Source organism: Nylanderia fulva, unplaced genomic scaffold (assembly GCF_048542155.1).
Source record: "Nylanderia fulva isolate GAGA-0341 unplaced genomic scaffold, ASM4854215v1 Scaffold20, whole genome shotgun sequence".
Classification (NCBI taxonomy): domain Eukaryota; kingdom Metazoa; phylum Arthropoda; class Insecta; order Hymenoptera; family Formicidae; genus Nylanderia; species Nylanderia fulva.
In genome coordinates this window covers 2,777,601-2,800,725 of record NW_028190264.1, presented here as the reverse complement: position 1 = coordinate 2,800,725, position 23,125 = coordinate 2,777,601, and the positions used below count along the sequence as shown (strand labels likewise).

The 23,125-nt window shown below is 35.2% G+C and overlaps 1 protein-coding gene across 3 annotated transcripts in view; it reads right to left on the bottom strand.

Moving 5' to 3' along the window:
• Positions 1 to 1,578: 1,578 nt before the first annotated feature.
• The window catches only part of Neto (Neuropilin and tolloid-like), a 113,744-nt gene continuing 92,197 nt past the window's right edge, over positions 1,579 to 23,125 (bottom strand). For all 3 annotated transcript variants that reach the window (XM_029319908.2, XM_029319909.2, XM_085482367.1), the window contains 3 exons: positions 21,559 to 21,674; positions 8,172 to 8,309; positions 1,579 to 6,635 (listed from right to left, as the gene is read on the bottom strand). In XM_029319908.2, coding sequence (XP_029175741.2) covers positions 5,616 to 6,635; positions 8,172 to 8,309; positions 21,559 to 21,674 — 1,274 coding nt within the window. In that variant the 3' untranslated portion in view covers positions 1,579 to 5,615. The remainder of the gene's footprint in view (positions 6,636 to 8,171; positions 8,310 to 21,558; positions 21,675 to 23,125) is intronic.

Below are 23,125 nucleotides of genomic sequence, written 5' to 3'. Positions count from 1 at the left end.
CTAGTTCATGAATAGTTTTATATGTATTTGCTATGAATAAATTCATGAAGGGGTACCGCGATTGGGATGCAAGCGATTGTAAACGGAAAAGCATAGGGAAATCAAAGTCCCATTGGCTTTGTTTGCCTCGGGCGATATATATCTTCACTTTAAAGATTTCCTTTTTTTAACGCGTGTAGGGTGCACGACACGTCGAGGATCTATAAATGAAAAAAAAAAAAAAACAGCAACAAATGACAATTCTTCAAAGTATATATTCGGAATATGCAGATGCAAAGATAGAAGTACGGTCAACATCGATTATTTTGTACGTATGTACCGCAGTTTCCCGACGAGTGTCTCCCATTTGTCTTCATTATTCGCATCCCACCTGTCCGTCGTTTCGCGAAAGTCTCTCGGAAAAATCGGTGCAACATTCGCGCAAATTACTTCATTGTATATAACAATAAACAAGACAATTCGAATATAATTTTATTTACATTCTCTGCGCGATAAAAAATGTAATCTTTTTAAATTCAACAACTTTGGCAATAATAAGTTAGAAAGTTTTAAAAATGCGATTTTTGTGTGATATTCATTAACGTTATTTATAATTACATTTTTAATTAAAGCTACATAATATGAATTTTACATCACAGAATGGCAATTAGACTCCGTCTCTCTTTGCAAGTTTATAAATATAATTTGTGTTAATAGAATAGAAAGAGAAACTTACACCGTTTGTGTTATCACTTATAGAAAGATAAACTGTTTCAATTAAAATTATGGCATATTTAGATATAAAACTGTAAGAGAATTTTTTCTAAACAAAAAATTAATTTCTTTGCTTTCAATTATGAGCAAAGTATTAAGAACAGCGCAGGATTACATGTGTATGATAAATAATAAAATGTGGTAGTAAAGTCTGCGTATGTAAGTGTATGTGTGTGCATGTTAGAGCACAAGGGAAAATACTAGGTAATATAATCCGTGCTCGGCGAATCTGCTGGGAATTATAGGATAATACGGTTTTTCATCTTACGCATAATTATACTTAGCTTTATGTATGGAATTGCCGCTTATACGATGAGATGAGAATATATGAAATATGGAAAAAGTGGAAAAAAATAGCAAGGTAAAGCTACGGGACCTTAACTTTGCTCAGCAAAGTTTCCTAGTGGCAGCGGAAAGTCGTATCTCTTAATTACGAGACAGAATAAACTCTACGGCTGACTTTTCGATCGAATTTAAAGTTAATTATAAGATATGGCAAAATGAACGTTCAGGTTTTACAAAGGAACGTCCAGGTTTTACATTAAAGGCTTAAAAGAGGCTGAAGCGAACAAAAAATCGATAAAAAGACAAACTCGTAGATTGCAAAGTACATCTGTGTTTCAATTATTATTATTACCCAATGTCTCAATTTTTGTCATAACACAGAAACAATGATACTTTAAGTAGCAAAAATGTATAACTGGAACAAATAGATCGGGAAATTCTATCTCTTCGATTTCCTCGATGTTGACTTACCTTAAAAGCATCGCTGGACGCTTCATAACACATCTTTGAAATTAGGTAAAGAAAATTAGTGATAAACGGTTTACTTTAAAAGTACTATATTTATATAATCCATATCTCGGCGTGTATCTTCTTAATAGCCGTGTTGTAGATACTTTATATACAAATGTATACACTCTGTACATTCTGCTTCTACATGTTAAACGTTAACATGAGATCTGTACACAAACGGGAATTTCAATTAGGTCCTGTTTTTTCTGTAAAAACTGCATTCGTGAACGTAGTCCTTTAGATCGTAGTTAGCATGCACATGATCTTCACACGATCGGCGTTTAATTGACTAATTTAATTAATAATCTGGTCGTGAGTACAACAGTCTGCGCACGCACGGTCGTTATTTCTGATTTTTTTTTATTTTTATTTTTTTTTATTTTTTTTTTTTTTAGTACATGTATATTTTCTGCATGACTTTGTGAGCCATTAAGCGCAGAAATGGCACGAAGAAATATGTGAAGACAAATCGTGCTCGTCAAGTTGAAGTATATTGTCGGTATTACTACTGCGTCGGATATGTCTGACTATACATATGTACAAACCACTCGTGTTTCCTCGCAATAATGCAGAATTCAATTCTTTTTATCGCGCCTCTCAAAGGAATTTAATTCGCTTGCAAGAGATTTCTTTTCGTAACACACACAAATATATACAATTATTTCTATACATTTTTTAAATAATACTAGAATAACAATAATAACATTAGTAACAACAGTAACACATCACGTTTTTCATTAATCGAGAAATATAAATTTTCATCATCAGAGAAACACTTGGCAAAACTCCATATTCAATAAAGATAAGTACTTCAATTATCAGAGTACCAAGTTATGAGAGAAAAAACTAATCTAATTAATTTAAAACCACAATTATAGCATTAAAAGTCAAATAAAGAGATCTTACAAATAACAATCGTAATAATAGACATCAATAAAGGCAACATATAGTAAAGAACATTATAATCGATCCATTAAATATAAAGCAATAATACATATGTTATAGTTTAAAAAATTGTTTAAAAAGATAGGGAATATACTTGTAAAAGAATTAGGTATACGCTATGCGTCAAAGTTCGAAAAGTGCAACTTATTACTATTTATTTATGCTACTTTATTCCGCTCGAATTATACTTGTGCAAAGTTCTAAATCAGTAGACTGAAGATACAATGGTTTATGACTTGTTATATAACATTTAGAAGGAACTAACCACACGGAAGAATTAATAACAGACAATCCAGCCAGAGAGCCACTGGGCAATCTAGCGGTTTGCGAATGGAACTTGTAAAGGAGAACGCGGTGGAAACCAGTATAACCGTCACGTGCACACTAACGCTGTTATCAAACCGCATCTGATTTCAGACATCTCCCACGGCATTCGCAAAACAAACGTGTAGGCCGCCGTTTATCCGATAATTCGATTCCGGCCGGAATATTTATGCCACCGCCGGAAATAGAACATTGCATTCTTGTGGAGAACAGTGACCAACATGTTCGATCGATCGATCGGAGGATTCGCTGATTTCGGCACAATCGTGCCGAACGCATTCATATACGCGTGCATGTGTGTATTACGAACTATAAATGCATCTCTTGAACTATATAGTCGCTGACCGGACACGCGCAGACTCGCACATTTTTTGCAGAAACCACGTGGAAAAATAGTTTACCTAACATCGTCGCGATCTCCTCTCGGCGCCGATCATCGATGCTAATCGCATTCTCTGCCGAAGTACCGTTAAACGGTATATTTATTGACTAAGATTCGCCAACTGACATATGCGTCTAAAATTGTTGATACTATAAAACATTGTATTTTTATTTCGACGTTAATCGTGACCCGATTCAGCTTTAACGGGTTTAAGAATTTATTGAAAACCTCTTCCCGCGATTGGGGCGTTCCTAAAGAAGAAGTATCGTTTCGCGAAGCATTAGATTACGTGATGGAAATCGAAGAATCGCATGATGTTGTATGAATCTGATGATGATTCTTTTATCAAATGTACGCTATATACGCTAGATTTCTTTATTGTTGCACCGACATCGACGATTCACAAAATACGTGTCTAAACAATCTAATCGAAATAATTAGTCGTTTCGGAGGAAATCTCGTGGGCCACTTTACTCGTGTCTCTCTCTCTGCTAAGCGGTAAAGACCGCAGACCGTTGTGCAAGTTTGTTTTTCTCTTCGGTTGACGAGTGATTAATAGCCTTCGGTTTTCGCTTCTCGCGTTCCCGGGCGATCCTGCAATGTAGGAACAAATGAGATTTCGCTCCCGATATGTTACGTGCCATTAAGCCCACGAGATTTCACAAAAATCGATAAATAGTATCGGATAAGGCGCGTATCTTAAAAGCTGTCTTATTACAAATTTCAAAGAAAAGATTTCAAAGATGTTAAAATTTTGTATCAGAAGTTATCGTGCATTGTAATAAAAATAACAATAAAAAATTGAACGGGATTTCGATTTAATTGGGAGAAACATAAAAAAAATATATTATTTTAAGCTATAAATTTCTTATGTTGCATCCTCCTTAAAATCAATTTTAATATTATTGCCAGAATATTATTTCGAATTGTAATCTTAAAATAAATATTTTACATACGAGAATCTTATATCGTTAATCGTGAGAAAAATATTTAAGAGAAACGTTTGCGTAAATTAATATATATTCTAAATGTTTCTTTAAATTCAATAATGCAAGTAAAAGCTTCTGTAATAGACGGCACGCGCGTCATCTTCTTCTTTTTCTCTCCGTGAATGTTTCAAGCGACTCGATTTAATCGCGCTTAAGTACTACCCTGAAGTTTACGGTATGATTTGGCTCTCTTTCGCTTTTTTTTTCTCTATATTTCGCAAATTTATATATCACGTAGTTAACGTGAAAGGCAGCGATTGTCGTGATGTTCACACGGTAAAATGCATGGTTCTCACAAGAATTATCTCCGATTATTTTTGTCACAAATTCGTGATATCGCCAACAGATTAATCGCACCTATCTGGATCGTCTGATAGATGCGGCAACAATTGTTTTACTCTTATCCCCTTTAAGCGACTACAGTCTTCGTTCACTGTCTATCCGAATTGCACTAGTAAACATACCGCAGATATACATAGACTATATACATTGATATATATTTTTCAATCGTCTCGGGGTATCGAGGTCGCGAGATCGAAGTAGTTTGTGTGTTGTTTCCCAAGACGGCGACTCGAAAGCGCGCGAGATCGAATTGCGCGGCGCAAATCTCGTAAAGCAAACACTAGAAAGGTATAGAAGCCCCGATCTCCTGGTCCAGCGATCTCTTCGTCATGTCGATCGACCTGACGACGCATCGCAGAATGCCGAGGGGCGATTTAATGCCGTCAAGCGAGCTCTGAGTCCCGACGGTCCTCCTCGTGGGTCGTCCGAGTCGTCCTCGCAGCTCGATTCGGCCAGGTTCGATACATGGGGTCCATGCTGCATCGTTCGAAGGCACTCCAGGTGATCGACGATCGTCGCGGCAATGGATGCGTGTGCGAGAGGCATCCGCAGTGTTGCCAGGACAGGGACGGGGTCTTGCATCTGAACACGGGTACCCTGAAGCCCTCTGGCGGTCGCAAAATCGGCAAGTCGTGCGATTTTAAAGCAGTCTCCGCTCGCCGCCACGGTCTCGAGGTCAGCGAATCGTTCACTGTCGTCCGATTTATCGAATCACGCGGAATGGGAGGACCGTTTGATCGTGAATCCGCGTTGTTCGCTGCCGATTCTTCGAGCCCGATCGATTCATCAACCGGTTTATCGATATGCTTCCTCTCCTCGATCAAACGAATCGGAGTTGATACATTGTTGCTCGAACGATTGATTGATACATCGGTCTCGGACGACTGATTGATCCTCGACGATTCGCGATACGTGGATCAAGAGGAGGAGTTCGCTTCCATAGTGGAGCTCGTTGAGGCGTCGTCATCGAGCGAGCTCTGCGTGGCGACGGTCACCTTGTTTCCGACGTCTTTACGTATCGTCGTCGTAGAATTTTGCCGGGGATGGCGTCTCTTGTAGGGCTCCCAATCCCCAGAATCCCGGCGTCAGTGCGTCGCGATTACATCCGGAGCGCTCTTTGTACTCTCTATGCTGAACGGCCGTCTCTGATCCACTTCAATGACCGCTTCCGCGCGATACCTCGGATCCACCGGCTGCGCTTGACGTTTAGTCGGCGTGCCGGAAGAGTGCTGCGACGTGCTGGACGTGGTGTTGCTGGACCCGTGGCCGGATCCGTATACGGAACTGCCGTATCTCTCGTGAGAGCCTGCGGTCGGTTGTCGCACGAACTTGGGCGACTGCCGATAAACATCCCTGCCGGGTTTCGGGCTCTGGTACCTCTGGTAAGACGGATAGTCCAGCTGATCCGGATACTGGCTGACTGGCGGCACGGAGAGAGGATAGCTGGACTCGTGCATGGACCAGCCGGGTGGTGCCGGTATGGGATTGTGTTTCGGACAGATACCCATACTGCCGTCCCGTCCGCGAGATGCTGGACTACAACCGGAACATTGGGACAGGCTCTGCTGCTGCGAGCTGTGCTGGGACGCCTGCGAGCTCGGCTGCGAGGACTGAACGCTCTCGAGGTGAGACCGCTGCGGACTCTGTTGCAGCAACTGCTGCTGTTGATGATGATGATGATAGTGATGATGAAGATTGGTCCCGTTTTGAGAGCTGGGCGCGCGCACGCCGAAGGTCGTGAAGCCCATCGAATCCAATATCCGGGATTCGAAGAGGCTCTCCCTCGTTTGGCAGGAATTATCGCGCATTTCCGGCTCCTCGCTGGACTCCTGCAAACGTTCCTGCGTCGCGTTGCTCACGTTATTGCTCTGGTGAATGTCGGTGATGTCGCTCGTGTTGTAAGCTATCTCGAGAACGAGATCCTTGGTGTATTCTTGAGATATCATTGTGGTAGGTGGCATGAGTTCTTTGCTAGGTAAGACCTCCAAACTCGGCGATTCGCTGTCGCGCTCGCGCAAATCCGTTCTGGAACTCGAGATTGGACAAGGCGTTGACTTTCGACCCAGTTCGTCTAAGCGATTTTCTCTAGATTGCCTTATGTGCTCCTGCGGGAAAGCGAAAGGGCGGGATGTAATAATAATACGCACATAAAACTTAATACTCGTAGTAGAGACGTCTGCAGAGATTCCTAAAACGCAATCCTGTTCTATACAATTATATGTTTAAAAATATTATGAAAATTAGAGGTGTGTCCTGTTAAATATTTCATTTATTGCGTGAATAAGAGATTTATATGCGCTTGTAAAATTGTAAAAAGCGTGCAAGAGCAAATTATAACTTTGTTGATCTTAAATAAAAATCTACTGCATCCATAACTGTTTGTATTTCATTTTCTGTGCATCTCCGCGCGGTTTGCAAAATAGTATTCACTTTATCTGCGGAAGATTATTTCAGTTATTTTTAAGCTGAATTTCTTATCAAGATATTTATATACGCAATTGGATCTGAAAAAATTTAGATTTAAAGATTAGTTAAATACATGTACAGTTATATTAAATGTTATATATATATATATATATATATGTTAAAATAACAAAATAAAATTAAAAAGTTACAATTCTTTTGATAGCACAAATTTAATATTTAAGAGAGTAAACAATTTTTTTAACCGATCTTTATACAGATAAATTATTTTATGTAGCGATGTTTATATTTAATTTATATGTAATTATTATTAAAATAAATTGCTTGAAAAATAAGAGAGAAAACAACACAATATATGTATATGATATATACATCCGATTGCAAATTTAACTACAATTTAAATATAATAACACAATAATAATAAGTCTGATTTCTCCGTGCAAATAAAAACTTAATAACAGCTAATAATATTTCATATGTTATAAATGTGTCAAACAACAAAGGCTGCAATATTACTGTAACAATGAAAGAGAAGTTTGGATGCATTTAAACCTTTGTTGGCATAATTGTTATTTGGATAAATGTGATTATCGTTATATGCAGCTCATAATTCATATATCCCATAATACAATAAAACAAATTAAATTACTGTAAATTTGTTTTCGTCATTGAGAAATTTGATAATAACCTCGCTCGCTTTCAAATAGGTTAATAAAGAACAGAAATGTAGTTACTGAAAAAGTTAAAACAGAACGCTTATTTGTGCAAAAGAATAAGAAAAAATGTCGAGATAAATATTCGCAAATTTCTGTTTCTCGAATTTTAATGATACTAAATAAAGAACAAATCGTCGAGACACGTGACTAAAGACCTGAAAATTGTACAAACTCGCTAAAATATTGCGTGATCGTAAAGAGGAAAGCTCTTGCAGCTTTATATGCTGTAGGGAAGCGCAAGGTCGATTTTTAATAAAAATTTACAACCTAGTAGTCTCACGCGCGCGCGATCGTAACCAACAATTCTATATAAATAATTCGAGATAAGTATTTGTGCGAAGAGAAGAATCGTAAATCCACGAACAAAACATAATGGAATATTTTCTGGGATGTTGCAGAAAACCCCTCGCGTATTTCTGTGGAGGACTCGTTTTCCGATCTCATATACTGAAATCGAAAGCTTGGAGGGAGCAAGTGGTTGGAAAAATAAAATTCACTCACCTGGATAATGCGGTGATCACGAATAAGCTTCCGAACGCAGTTGAAGACGAAGGCGAAGCTCATGCCAAACATAATTAGGGAGAAAACGACGAGGATTATGACGATGTGCTGCGAATCGATCAACCGTGAATTCATGTTCTGCAAATAAGAAAATTAAATATGCCTTCAATTAAACATCCCTGACCATGATGGAATATACTATGTTATTCTCGATATTAAAAAGTTGAAATTGTATAAAGTACGCAAACGTTAATAAAAGTTTCGGGCTATTTTTATTTTTAATTTTAGATATTATATTGCACACGAATGTATAATATACCTCTCTCTCTCTCTTCTGTACATTTTTTCAAAGAGAATAAATATTAATTGTATAAAAGTAGCTCTTTTTCACTCGGCAATTTTTATTCTATTTCAGCTCTCACAATTTTAATCTCGTATTATACGTCCAAATATCAAATAAGTTGATTATAGGTAAAGTATACGTGTACAATTATTATTGCGCGGATACATCAAATAATGGCACACTATAATGTGTAGCATAATTGAAATCATTGATGGATTCGAATCGGACGAGAGATGTGGAAGTTGGTAAAGCAGTGCACTAATCATCATTTCTCTCTTTCGTTCCGGCTACAACTTCTCTCCGTAACTTGTTAGACTACAAGGGTCTCTCGACAATGGCGTCTCGAGATATATACGGATTCGTCACTGCATCCCTCCGACATCGTGACACAAGGACACCCTCTTGTCACCGACGTTCTGCTCCGTTTGCAACCCCGGCTACGGAGCCGTCATACTAAATGTCTTCGCAAAATTTCAGGAGAACGTTATACATTACGCAGAGTGGGATTCAGCCGGGTTGGGAATTTGCGAAATATCATGGTATAGAGTGCACAAAGCAAGTAGAATCGACGCGATCCGTCTTCTCCTCCTTGTTTCTTTGTTTCCTGTCTTTCGCGCAGCGTCCTTTGTCTCCTGAAATAGCGATGCTGCCGCGGATTATGCTTGTTTGCTCCTCGTTTACTTAAGTGGTTGTAACGTGAGAATAACTCGTTGCAACACTACTTTATATCGCATTTGTTGTCATTTAAATGCAAAACATGCGGTACCAAGTGCACTTACGATTCCGTTTCTTTTACAAAAATTCTGAGCTAATAACAAATGTTTTTTCAGCATTTTCATAGTTGTGGTTACTATTTCTATTTCAAATTTTCCAAATTATGTGTCTCACGAATTTAACAATTCAAGAAGCATTTCGAATGCATTTTTTCATGATAAACAAGTTAACACGAAAACTTCACCTAATTAAAACGTTGCAAATTTGCATACTTATGTAAGAGTACCGTGTTTACATCATTAAATAATGTATTCTAAACAAACAAAATTTACGTAACATAAAATGAATTAACATCGTGTATTTTATAATTGCCCGCAGAATTTTCATGCGTTCCTCGAAGAAAATTACACATGTTGTGTATTTTATTTTTTCATATTTTAATTTCTCTCTCTTTCTACATTTCTTTAAATATTAATTTAAAGATGATTTATTTTCTGATGATTAAAATTCTAGAGAAATCAATATTTTTTACAAAGATTATTAATTCAAGAACATGCCGTTAAATTAATCAACAGTTTTACAAAACGTCACAAATGGTACAAGCTATCTGTCACGGCAGACAAATGCGAGTAATCTCGCATCTACGGAAAACACAAGTGACCGAGGTCACTTTGCATGCTGAAAGTCCTGCGGGCGTGTATTGCGCGATACAATGTATGCAAGTCACGTTATGCATTCAATGCTTACACAGTGATAACTAATTTCAGCGGGTCAACCTTGCGCGACACTGAAACAAAATAACGTTTACCGACATTATTGCTATTCGTGAAAAGCGAGGAAATGCACCATTAAGCTGCTGGAGTAATTTATATCGACATTACACGTCATTCATCTAAATGGAAATTCAAAGAGAGACGACGCCTCCCTTTTCTTCCGTCTCTGCGTATATTTCCGGCGGTAGTCGCGTTATAATTTCTCGACGTTTACCCTTCGCATATCGTCCAAATAGAGGTGGTTGCTCTCTAGCAACGGAAACATGTTTGCCCGATTACAAAATGCTTAATGCGACGGAAAATTTGTACACGTGCAAAGTAAATAAATTACATTACTTTAGAGAAGATCTTTATATTTCGTTTTATTTTTAGAATTTTATCGAAAACGATTCTTCGTTCATTTTCTCTTACACATTTATAAAACTATTTATCAAAGTTTATAACAAATAAAAATTTGTACACGTGCAAAGTAAATAGATTACATTACTTTAGAGAATTACTTTAGATCTTATTATTTCATTTTGTTTTTAGAATTTTATCGAAAACGATTCTTCGTTCATTTTCTCTTACACATTTATAAAACTATTTATCAAAGTTGATAACAAATATGTAATAAAGAATTCATAATAATCACATAAACACGTTTTACGAAGAAATTGAATAAAAGAAGAAATAAAAATGGCAAAATAAAATGCAAAACTGAAAAAGTAATATAACACGATATAACTGTAAAACGAATACGTGATCAAAGGAATAACTGCATTGTCATATACGATTGCGCTCTGCAGTGCAATGCATTCCACGCGCGTTCATCGATCATAATTTTATTAGCAGGACAGAATTTTTTTTTATCGATTGGATGTCATGTCGCGTGGGAAAAGCGTCGGGAAATCGAACGACGTCAGTGGAAAGCACCATGACGAGTCGAAACCGCAAATCGTACCCGAGAGAATCTGTCGACGAGTATGCAGAAATGCAATTACGATGATCGCGTGGATATTAAGTTCCCTTTCTGCCGCACATGAATATATAGGAGGATGCTATTATAATGCATATCTCGGTGGTGAAATTTTTCGGCGTTATTCCTAAATCGCTTTTATATTTCTTTCTCTTTTTCGCTCTCTTTCGATTTTTCTCTTTCGAAGAAAGAGTATATACAGTCCGTGATATACATATATAGATGTCATACATATATATAGATATATGTATGTGTATGCATGTACGAATAAGCAGCCGAGAGAAGAGGACGAGAGAAGAGAGATTGCACAAGTGGATGCTTTCTTCTGCTTCCGCGAGTCTGAGTGGTTTATTGTTATGCTCGTACGCTCGGAATCATTGCACGTTTTCGTGAATGTATCTACACGCCGCAGTGCATTGGAGAGTTCGCTACTGAGAGTATGCGACACCTTTCCTCGACTTCAACAACGAGAAACGATCTAAATCGGAGTTTGGTTATTAAATAAGAGCTTGTTTCACTCTCTTTAATATAACAACTGCCCGATTAAGAAAAGTTTTGAACGAAGAATGTTTCTACGAAGAATGTTTTTACGAAGAATGTTTCTACGAAGAATGTTTCTACAAAAGTAATACAACTGTCAATTTCTTAATACGTATAGAAACATTAAATAATATAATTATATAATGTATATATATATATATTATAAAAAATAAATTTATAATTCTTATTTTTTATTTCTGTATACCAAGTATGTCCAGAATAAATCGTAAAAAGTGCCACGATATTAATTTAAACGATAAAAAATATTTTCTTTATTTATTATTTTTATATTTATTAAAATAAAAATAAAGCTCATTTTAATTGAAAAGAAAGGTAAAACCTAATGATTAAAAATATCGTAATATATTAGTCATGATGCACAAAATACAGAAGAACGTTACCCTTTATTTGCGCTTTATTCCATCCCTTGATCGACATTGGCTATCGAACGGGTACATAAAACGATGTCCAGATTTATGGTGATTGGCGTCGATGCGATCCGAATTCGTGCACATCGCGAAATGTTTTATTTTATTCCACAATCCTTCGATCTCGCGAATTTCACTAACGCGACGAATTTTTGTCTTTTTCTCGTTTTGCATAAATGTCAGTGTCTCAAATTTTCAAAGAATTTTTAGGGGAACGTTCATTCTATTAAAATATTTCATTTCCTAAATTCTTCGTTGTGAATATTAATATAGTGCGATACGGGAATCTGTGCAAAGTGATATATCGGTTTGTCGCCGGATAGTGGACCCTTCACGTGTCTTTACGGGGAAAAGAAGGGGAATTTGTACTATTCAAGCAATAGAAATTCTTGACACACGTTGTCCGCTCAATACAAACTACCAAAGAGATGAAAGTACGGCGAACTATTTTAAATATTTCTAGTATTTACGACAGCGCATTCGATGTTCGTAGTAAATGCCAGCATTTACTCTGTAAATTCCGGTCGCAAGCTACACTGAATTATTAATACTCGCACTAACGTAGGCAGCTATCGCAAAAGACTTATGCGTACATTTGTAACAGCGTTTTTACGAAACTTTTCCATATAATAAATAAAAGTCATAGAGAAATATACGCAAAATATCATCATATATCGATATAGCTAATAATTAAAATTATTATATATATTTTATAAATTAAACTTCGGCTCGTATACAATTAAAATATGTGATATAATAAAAGGCCAACTTAACAAGCTTATATGATATTAATTGAAAAAATTTTTTTATTAATTTACTTCATAATATACAAAAGATAAGATAAACGTTTTGACTGCACGACAGTCTTTTTCAATATCATGCTAATATGTCAAAAATTAATTTGGTCATTTCGACCTTATTATAAATACAACATTTATGAGACTATCGTATGACGAACGCAGTACAAAATTCATGCTTGTTGGCTTGAGTTAGAGCGTCAGATTTATGTATGTCATGCTGTTATATTATGTAACGACACTGTAAACAAATTAATATATCCGCTCAAATATTACATTTTAGTTTTTTAATAAATAGTATTAACTTACTTTTTTGTCACGAACATAACACTTTTTTTAAAAAATTATTTCTTTTTACTTAACATAATCACAATGTGTACTTTTTTAAAAAACAAATCGATATCTGTATCTCACAATGTCGGCGCGCTGTATATATACCCAATTTTTAAGATGACGTAGACAATTTTTTTAGAATATCAAAATAAGAACCGTCAAGACGCTCTAAAATTATTATATACGATTTGCGATAATATTTTAAAAAATCAGTATTTGTATATCTAATGACACTTTTAGTCAAATTTAGATACTCAATTAAAATTATGATAAAAGACACGTCGTTTAATTCGGTCTTTCAATACTGAGCTATTCTAGAGTACATCGTAGAATTTTGCGCTAAAAGCTGTGTCCAATTTAGATCTACTGTGTACAAACTAGTCAAAGTGCGTCATTCATTAAGGTATTTCACGGCATCTCGGACATACCGCACCGGCGTGTAGTAACAATGTTTAATGTCAACAAGTATCGTACATTCTCACGCATCGCTCGTGTGCTCATCTCAGACGAGAACTTGAAGTCCTCTAGGTGATATCGACTACCTCTGTGTGTCGTAATCTATATAGACATAGTCTAACTAGGAGCGATGTCCTTGTGCGTTTGATACGCAAATCCAAATACGCGGGTCTTCCGTTTCAAGGAGTCGCGTTTCTTCAGGGTGACAAGTAATTTCCGGAAATGTGGAGTCGCGCTTGCGGTAAAATAAAATTTATGTTCTTTCATTCTCTCGTTGATTCCCACATATATTAGCCCATAAAAGCATTTTTACGAGATTGAAGGTATTCACGCATCCGGCACTTCAATCGCGAATGAACAGCTGTTTTATGCGTTCGTCATTTCAGATATATATATATATATATATGCGATGAATTAATAACAACATCAAAACGGAAGCATTTAATTAAGGTAGTTCTATCGCTACAATATCAACTAAAAGTTTCGCCTCTAATCGATAAGGAAATTTATCGTTCATACAATGTTACCGTAGCAACAACCGTAGAAACAGCTCATGCACTGTAAAAAAATTTGGTAAAATTACATTAAAAATATGTAAAATTACATAAATAATAAATGTAAAATTACATGATAAATAATGAAAAGGTAATCATTTCCATTAATTATCGTGTAATTTTACACTTATTATTTATGTAATTTTACATATTTTTGTGTAATATATTACATATTTTTTTTTACAGTGTGTATGAATACACATCATCATCGCAATTTCTCTCCATGTTCCGTTTGGAAAAAAAATTCATTTCTTTAAAAAGTAATATCTTTGAAACTAAACGGTGGAAAAAATTTATTATTTTTTTTTTTTAAATAATCCCACACTCATATTGTATACCCCACTGGTTTTTTATTAAAATCGTAAGATCCGTTCTATTGTTATATATTAAAATGTAATGAAAATACCATCCTTTCACGTGGTGTATAGAAAAAATGCTATTTTTAATTGTAAATAACCTTAAGGAATCTCCTTGGAAGAACGCGAACATTTTTTACTTCGCAATTTTGCTTTACACTTATAATACATATGCTAGACCGTCCTATTGTTTTCTCTTAACAATATCATACATATATTTTCCTATGAAATTGCGCGTGCGCATACTTTGCGTACGTTGCCTGGAGGTAAGTGGAAAAGAAGAAAATTAATGGCAACTTCGGCGGAAAGTTTCCGCAAGGCGGAAATAATTAGTCGCTACCAAGATTACCGAGAAAAAGATTCGAGAACCTCTCATTAGCGAGAGAGAAGAGAGCTCGTGTACGCATGAGTACTTTGTTGCCTTTCCGATGCACCTCCTGTTTATTCCCCTTTTCCGTCTTCTTCCATTTGATAAGCAAGCTCGCTAAAGAGGCTGCTCATTAGAGAACATTTCCTTCAGTCTGTCTGTTGTTAAAACACATTACAGTGTAGTGAGAGAATGATCCACGTAAGCGAGAATTGCGTCGCTCTATCAAGAGATTACCTTCTGTAGATAGATGAGGATTAAAGGACGATTAAAGTAAAGAAGATCGATACTCTGGAATTCGACTGACAGTTCAATTAAATCGATACTTTTTCTTTCTCTCTCTCTTTTTATATTCAATTTGACAAGTAAACCGAGAGATTAGATCATTTCAATATCTTTTGAGAAAAATCAGTATATTATTACTAATTAGTATTGATTTCAATTATAACTGTTCGATATTATAGAAAACAAGGTATCTCACTGAAAGAATCAATTAGTAGCAAAGAGTTCAATCGTTTTAAAATGCGTCCTATATTATAATATTATATATGAGATAAATTCATAGCGAATATTTTATAAAGAAAATTATTGCCTAATATAATAGTTTATAAGATTTGCATAAACAGTTTTTTTATAAAATCATATACTATATATGCCTAAACATACCGTATTCTCCTTCTGCTTTTTCATGATTTTAATATTGTAGCATTCAGACACTCTGAATGTTATCATCTTCTTTAAGCTCTCGTGTTTCTCGCATCATGACACACTTTTAACAATTTATGCGAATTTTCAGCTATTACGATGCTGTCACATGATAAAGGAAACGAATCTTCCTTCCAGTATTATACATCGAAATAAAATTGGAACTCGCACTTTCTCGGGCGGTCGCACAGGTTGTGATTCTTTCATCCGTGCGAGCAATTTCGCGGTCGAGATCTTTCACACCGCTGATAACGTTATCGTGGCTTTCCTTGCTCTTTCTCTTGCTGTAGCTATATTTCTAAATGGTTTATTGAAACCGAGAACTGAGTCATGTAATCATGCGAGCTTTTCAAGTATTATCTATTGATTTATTTGTATTTATATTAATTTATATATATATATATGTATTTGTAAATATACTTAATAAAATAAACATTTTATGTTATTTATTATTATTTTCTCTCTTTTTGCATGCGTTGGTTTCGAATGTATTTTATGGAAAAGTAAATATAAACGAAAAAGAGAATATGCTTCCTCTCTTGTAAAATATATTTTAAGAACGTCCTATTCCTCATTATATATTATTTTACAAGTAATATTTTATTGTAAAACTCGCTTGGGCTAATATACAGGTCTTACATCTTCAAGAGTATTCTATCTATAATTCACAACTTTGAAAGATTCAAGAAGGCGCTGAATAGGTAGAAAGTTAGATTCATTTTGCACACGATCTCTGGCGCCCATATTTCAGATCGTGGGCAGAAGAGATACGAGTATCGTTTCGATAGTGAATAATCTAATAATTTTACAGACGATTTTACAGAACGTAACTCTGCGGAATCTTACATTATTCGACATTTAAATATTGTATAGCATGTGCATAACCCGATGCAAGAATTGGTCAATGAATAAATAACCATGTAAATCTAACTTCAGCAAAAATAAATTTAATTATAATCTCCCTCGTAAAATCTGAAATTCAGCAGACAGATATCATTTGTAGCTTTTTGCAGTTTGTGAAAAACCGAAATTAACGAATACGAGCAACAAAATAAGAGCAATGTGAAATGAAATTTAAAAACTTTTGATATTATGAGATAATCATTACGCAAATGTCCAAATGAATTCCTGTTACTCTTTTGCGGCGTAGGTATACTTATGAGTAGGCAAAAAATATTAAATAAAAAAATATATACCTACTACATATATGATGAAAAGACTGGTAGTCGCGCAAAGTTCAGATGAGGACGTACAGACAGGGGACAGCATTTTTGACTATTACACTCTTTAATTTAATTAAACGCCGTTTTGTGCACCGTTGAATTAAATTACAGTATAATAGCGTGTAACGCTGAAATGCACGAATCTTCTTTAATTTTATCGTGATCTCAGTTCTGTGCGACCAGAAATTCTAAAAACTCCACATTATTATAAAGCATTTCTAAATATATGGTTATAATTATTACGAATAAAATTTAAAAGTTATTCACATTATATATAAAGGCAGAAAGAGAAGGAGAGAGTAAGGAAAGAGAAAGAAAAGAGATCATCCATTTAATTACGGAATAACTTATGAGCCATTACAATTCCAAAGTTACAAGATATAAAATATAAATGTCTTTTCAAAGACGTCCTGCAATGTAATTAATCAAAGAAATTGCTTTTCTTTAATAGAGAACTTGTTTTTAACTTGAACCACGAATAAAATATTTAATTTAATTATAGTTTTTATTTAAATTTTCATATATACGATGATACAAGTATTATATATAGGTATATGCTACGTGCAATAAATTATTTTATAGAACCAGCGACTTCATTTTTTCCCGTCTATAAATCAAGCAAACTTTTGTCAATACACTAATATAAAAAAGATCCGGAATCAATGTATATGTATTATATTTCGAGCTGTATATTATTCAAATTCCAATTTGGTAAAAAAGCGGATCAATATATTAAATGCATTTGGCATAAAGAATTTTGAAGTATCTGTTTTTAATATCGGCATTAAAGCAATTCTAATAAAGAAACGAAGTTGTATCCGTTAACTGGAGGAATTGGAATCAGCACAGAGAAATGAGATTTAATTCCGTTTCACGGACGCTGATCCTTTTTTCGAGCGTTTTCGCAAGGACGCTCTCATTTATCGGCAATGCGGAGGCAAATGCAATAATAGCGCTCGGTAAGAGAATTATCAACGCGATTTCAAATTCTTTTCTACAAAAGTTTCACTTTGCTGTGTTTAATAAAAATTTAAATAATAGGACAATAATTATCATTATATTAAAAACTATAAAAAAAAAGATTTGAAAACAAATCAAATTTCGAACATTTTAGATCGATGTCAAGTATATAATAAATTTAATTAATTCTGCATTTACTATGTCATACATATATAAGATTATGCTACATATATCACGTTGTGTAAACAACATTATATTGTATTAGCTAATCCGGTAAATCAAACAAAAAGGTCAAAAAATCTCTACCGCGTGTAGCGATGCTTCACAATAATTAATCATTGCCGAATTAATTCGATATGGTATGTTGTTTGTCATCGATTTATTCGATGGAGTGATACATTAAACAGAGACATGTCGTCGGAGTAAACAGCCGTCTCTCCATCGTTTACTCGATAAATTTGCCGCTATATTGCGACTGACAAGAGAGTGAGAATGTTTATTTCTGACTAACGGAACAGTGAAATGTTCTACGAACAACGCGTCACAGTAAAAATTACCATTTCACAATTCTTGACCGTTTAGTTACACAATCATTTGCGCGAATTAAAATGATTTACTTCAAATTCGACGCATCGACGCATCGAGCGTATTTAAAATTATATTGCAGGAAACATCGATCGATGTAAAAATATATTAAATAATTAAATTCTTTTGCAAACAACATTGTTATCATATACGCACATTAAATATTTCAAATAAATATTCATCAATTTCAAAAAGTAAATAACTCTTTTAATTAAAAATATAAAAATCTTTTATCGCGTTATGAGCCTGAGGTAATTTTATGTGATTAACTTATTTTTTTCCATATAATTAAATCAACATCTTTTTTTGTTCTCTCCACTGCTCGAAATTTGTAATAAAAAATAATAAAATTTTTATTTCTTTTGTATATGTGTATTAAAAATAAATGTCATTTTATATAATACAAAACAAGAACAAATGCCTCAAATTATCAACAGTTATTGTCAGGCAATTGCAATCATGTATTGACGTACATTTTCAGAGAGTATCAAAAATAATAACTAATTAACGAGAAAATAATAGGTTATTAAAAGCGCGATTAGCAAAGCGCAGATTGTTTTTTTTTTTTTTACTGATGAGAATTTTTCAATTTTTAGATTGGATCAGTGTCAACAAATGAACCAAATTAATGTATAAGTATACTAAACGATTAAAATTGAATAAAATTAGCATTCTAAACTTATATATTTGTAGCATGCTATATTTAGCATTAAACACAATAACATTGGAATAATAATAAATAATAAATGTATCGTATTTTGATGAAAGAATTTTCACAATATACATAGTTATTCGCGAGCTCTCTTTCTCCCCATCTTTGGCGATTTGTTGTATTTGTACGTCGTTAGCACACTCTGTGCGCGACTCAATTTTTACGTTCCGTCCGAAACGATTGAGATAAAATACGGCGAAACATCGGCGAAATCGCGCTTGCCGGCAATATCAGGAGCATTATTCGCTGTTAGATTAATATCCCGTCGGTGGCATCGTGCCGCCGTCGTTTCGCCGTCGGTGCCTTGTTCTGGTAGTCTGCCAAAAGCGCGTAGTATTGTACATCCCGGAATCGGAAACACCCACCCGTATAAACGTCGAAACGCACGTCCGAGTGCTGCAAGCGCTCCGAGCAGGCCCCGAGATCGGGAACTCTCTCCCGGATTGAGCGAGCCGCGCCCGTTGCGAAACTTGCTCCGAATAAATTAATTAGCCCGGATGGTAAAGGCAGGAACGCGACAGCGGAAGAGATAGAGGCGCGCTGGACGTTTTGCGTGGTTGAGGGACGATTAAGTCGTAGAGCCGACCCTCGTGGAGGGTCGCGCATATCCCTGGGATTCCCGTGGTTTGGCACTCGCAAATAAGAGACCTTGGTAAATCTGGCCGGACGGCCGAGCCATGTCACACTGGACTGTTTAATATCAGATCCTGTGCGCGAAATTATGTACAAACATGTTCCATACGACTCTTCATTTTTTACGTCAACTTGTCATTGTATATATTCAGGAATAATATATTTATAAAATAATATATGCGATATAAATTTTATGTTACGCGTTTGCTATATCGTTACTGTAATTTATAAAAAAAGCAATAAATAATGTACGATATAAATTTTATATTACGCGTTTGTTATCGTTACTGTAATTGATGAAAGTAAAATACAGAGTTAGAGAATAAATGTTGAGTAACGAGATTGCAGGTTTTTCTGTTGAGATAATTTTCATCGACTTTTTATCTTAAAGTCGTTTAAGATAAAGCTCATTTAAAATTTAACTAAAAGAATTAGATTTACGCTGAATGATTTGAATTATATTAACGTAATGCCAGATAAAATTCCTTTAATGCGGATCGAATGACGTGTCGTGTCGCGAATGTCAAATGTCAATCTTTTGACAATTCTTTTTTCACCTGAAAAGGTGCAGTATTAAAAGGTCGTCGAAAATGATTACGTCTCGTCAACGCGCTTTGCCACAGGGTTTCATATCCTGAATCCCAAGCTGGGCGATGTGAAATGAGCTTTCCGAAAGCCCAGGATAATCCCAGCTAAAAGACTACAAAGTTCTCGAGACGTAGCACTCTTAACGTTTATCGTAAGATCATGAACTGCTCATCGTTCTAAAAAGACTATCATTTGCAGTCTAAAAGTAATCGTGCCTTCTCCACGATATCTCTTTATAACTTATTTCAAGAATATGGTTCTTTGCATAAAAGTCTCATCTTCATATCAAATACACATTAAAATGATTTAAGTAAAGAATCTATATTAATTGAATTGTTAAATTATTTTTTTTTAAATCGAGGAGACAGTTTTTAACAAGCAGAGCAAACAGTAATTAATAGCGTAGCGAAGTTAAAGTAAAATTAAAGGTAGCATTTAATGATACTACAATGTGTAAAGTTCTTAAAGGAAGAATGGAGAATAAAATTACACGAAAAGACAAGGGCGGCCTATGAAATTGATTTTGTTCTCTCACAATTAGAAGAAACAAATTGCCACTGCAAGATTACGAGTTCTGAGAAGCCTTGTTCACCGAGCCAGTTAAACTAAAGGGGGCTATAAAACTTCTCTCTCGAATAAATTAATTAACCTAGAAGATCAGGAGAGAAAGAGACAGAGAGATAGATAGAGCAACTAAAGTGGAAACTCAGAGGGTAATTAGGTAAGGCGACGTATCGTTCTTACTATACTGCGATATTAGAGTACATCCTCGTGGTACAAGACGTAGACATACGTGAATGGTTTTATTTAACTAACGAGAAATATTACCAGAGAGATTACGTAAGGTGAAGTTAGATGGGAACGCGTTATTTGGGAACATATTACAAATATTCTGGCTTCTCTCGTGTGTAACTATCTATTTAAACTCTTCCATTTATATTTCTTACGGCGCAATAATTTTAACACTTAACACAGACTCTTACCTAAAATTTAACCCCTTGCAGCTTATGTTAATATCATTCTCAGCGCTTCTTAACTCTTAATTTGAGATGTCAGAAATGTCATAAGTCACCTACATAACTTCGTCTAAATTCATCCTCGTCTCATTTTACAAGCTCGCGCTATCTCGCGCTTGCGATTTAACTTTCGCAATTCATAGTTTATGAGAAGGAGAATCTGTAAAACGAATGGTAGAAATCCAACGAGGAGGATAAGAGAAGAGAGGCGAGTGATACAATACGGAAGGATGCGACCTCGTGCGGACCTGCCGGAAATGGGTCAAATCCGGCTAGCGTGGATAGCGTTTTGTCAAATTTTAAAGTGAACTATATTGAATCAGATCTTGACAAAGTTAAAACTCACGTGACATTTTATCTCGTCTTCGTCCCATCGGAAGCGACAGTTCACCTTTCCATTACACCGCAGTTCCGCTGCGATGCATGTTGCGTCCTCGCAATCGTACTCGTCGGGATTGCAGGCTGCAAAATAGGGAAAGAAAAACGACATGTTACGAATATCAAAATGCAATTCTATTAAATAGGTTGAAGAAATATTTCAGCTCCATTATATGCGGACCACAACTGTCGAGAATGCCCCGTTATATGCATTTTCCGTTAGCCGCATATTATGCAATCGATTGATTTCATTCGCGAGCATTCAATTAGATTTTAATTAACATTTAAAATTAATTTCTATTTTCTCTCTATAATACCAATAATAGTCGAGTCGAGTTTCCGCCACACGCATTTAATACACATCAGGTATTTGAAATGTATGTAATAAATTTTCCAGCAAATTTATGGCGAGTTTAATTGCCTTCCAGCGGAAACGTGTTTCCATAGAAATCATCGCGATAAGTCGACTCTTAATTTGCGTGGGGAAAATCGTAACCTAAGGCCTTATTCTTCGACGGTGGTCCGGATAAGCGAATTGCTGAACACCTATAGTGTCGCTGGCAAGATATTAGTTCCGCGTTGGCGGCAGGTGCGGAAAGCCGGAAATTCTTCTCATACTGTACTAGAACCCATGTAAATTCCGCACACGTAACTGCGATTCTGTGGGTCGCCTCATTTAACATGCAGACGAGTGCGCGACCATTAATTTGAAATTTGATTCCTTTACCCAACGATAATTCTCAAGACTTCGTTAAGCCTAAGATGATCATTATAAACCATATATACATATATAATTATAGGCTAAAACGCGAAAATGTAACGAGTAATGTCTTTATCTTGCAGTAATTTAATTTTGCTTATCCTTTCAGGTAATCATCGAACATCACACAAAGCTTTAAAAGCGATAACTTATTTTAAAAAAGCGTATAAGATTAAAGAGTTAAAAATTCTTATTAAAATACACATAAAAGTTCTTAATTCGTATCTTATCTAATTGCATTGTATTTCAAAATTGTATCTGCGTTGTTTTAAACTGAATTGTCTATTGCCAATTATTATTGAAAAAATAAAAAAATATATAGGAAAATAGAGTTATGTTAAAAAATATTGTTAAGTAATTTTGTAATTTGTAGAAGTTAACAATATAATTTGCTAACTCAAAATAAAAGTTACGGGTGACGATTTTATCGTCAGCTACGTAATTCGCGAGGTCGTAAAATAAAAAAAACATACAATAAGTGGCGACATACATACGAGAGAAAAATTTTGTGGAATTGTACCAGATACTTCTGGCGTACCATATAGGCAATTTCCACGTTGTTAGCGCAGTAACAACGATAGTCGGGTTGTACAGTTTAAACTGCCAAAAGCAAACTGACGTTACACTGGCATTGTTAAAAATTGTTAAAAATATTGATCGTACACAGAGAATGCTTCAAAACTGTCAACTTTAATTTCTCTCTGCCTCTCTCTTTCTCTACATAATATGAAAAAATTTCAAGTTTTTCTGATACAATATATTATTAAATTCCCAA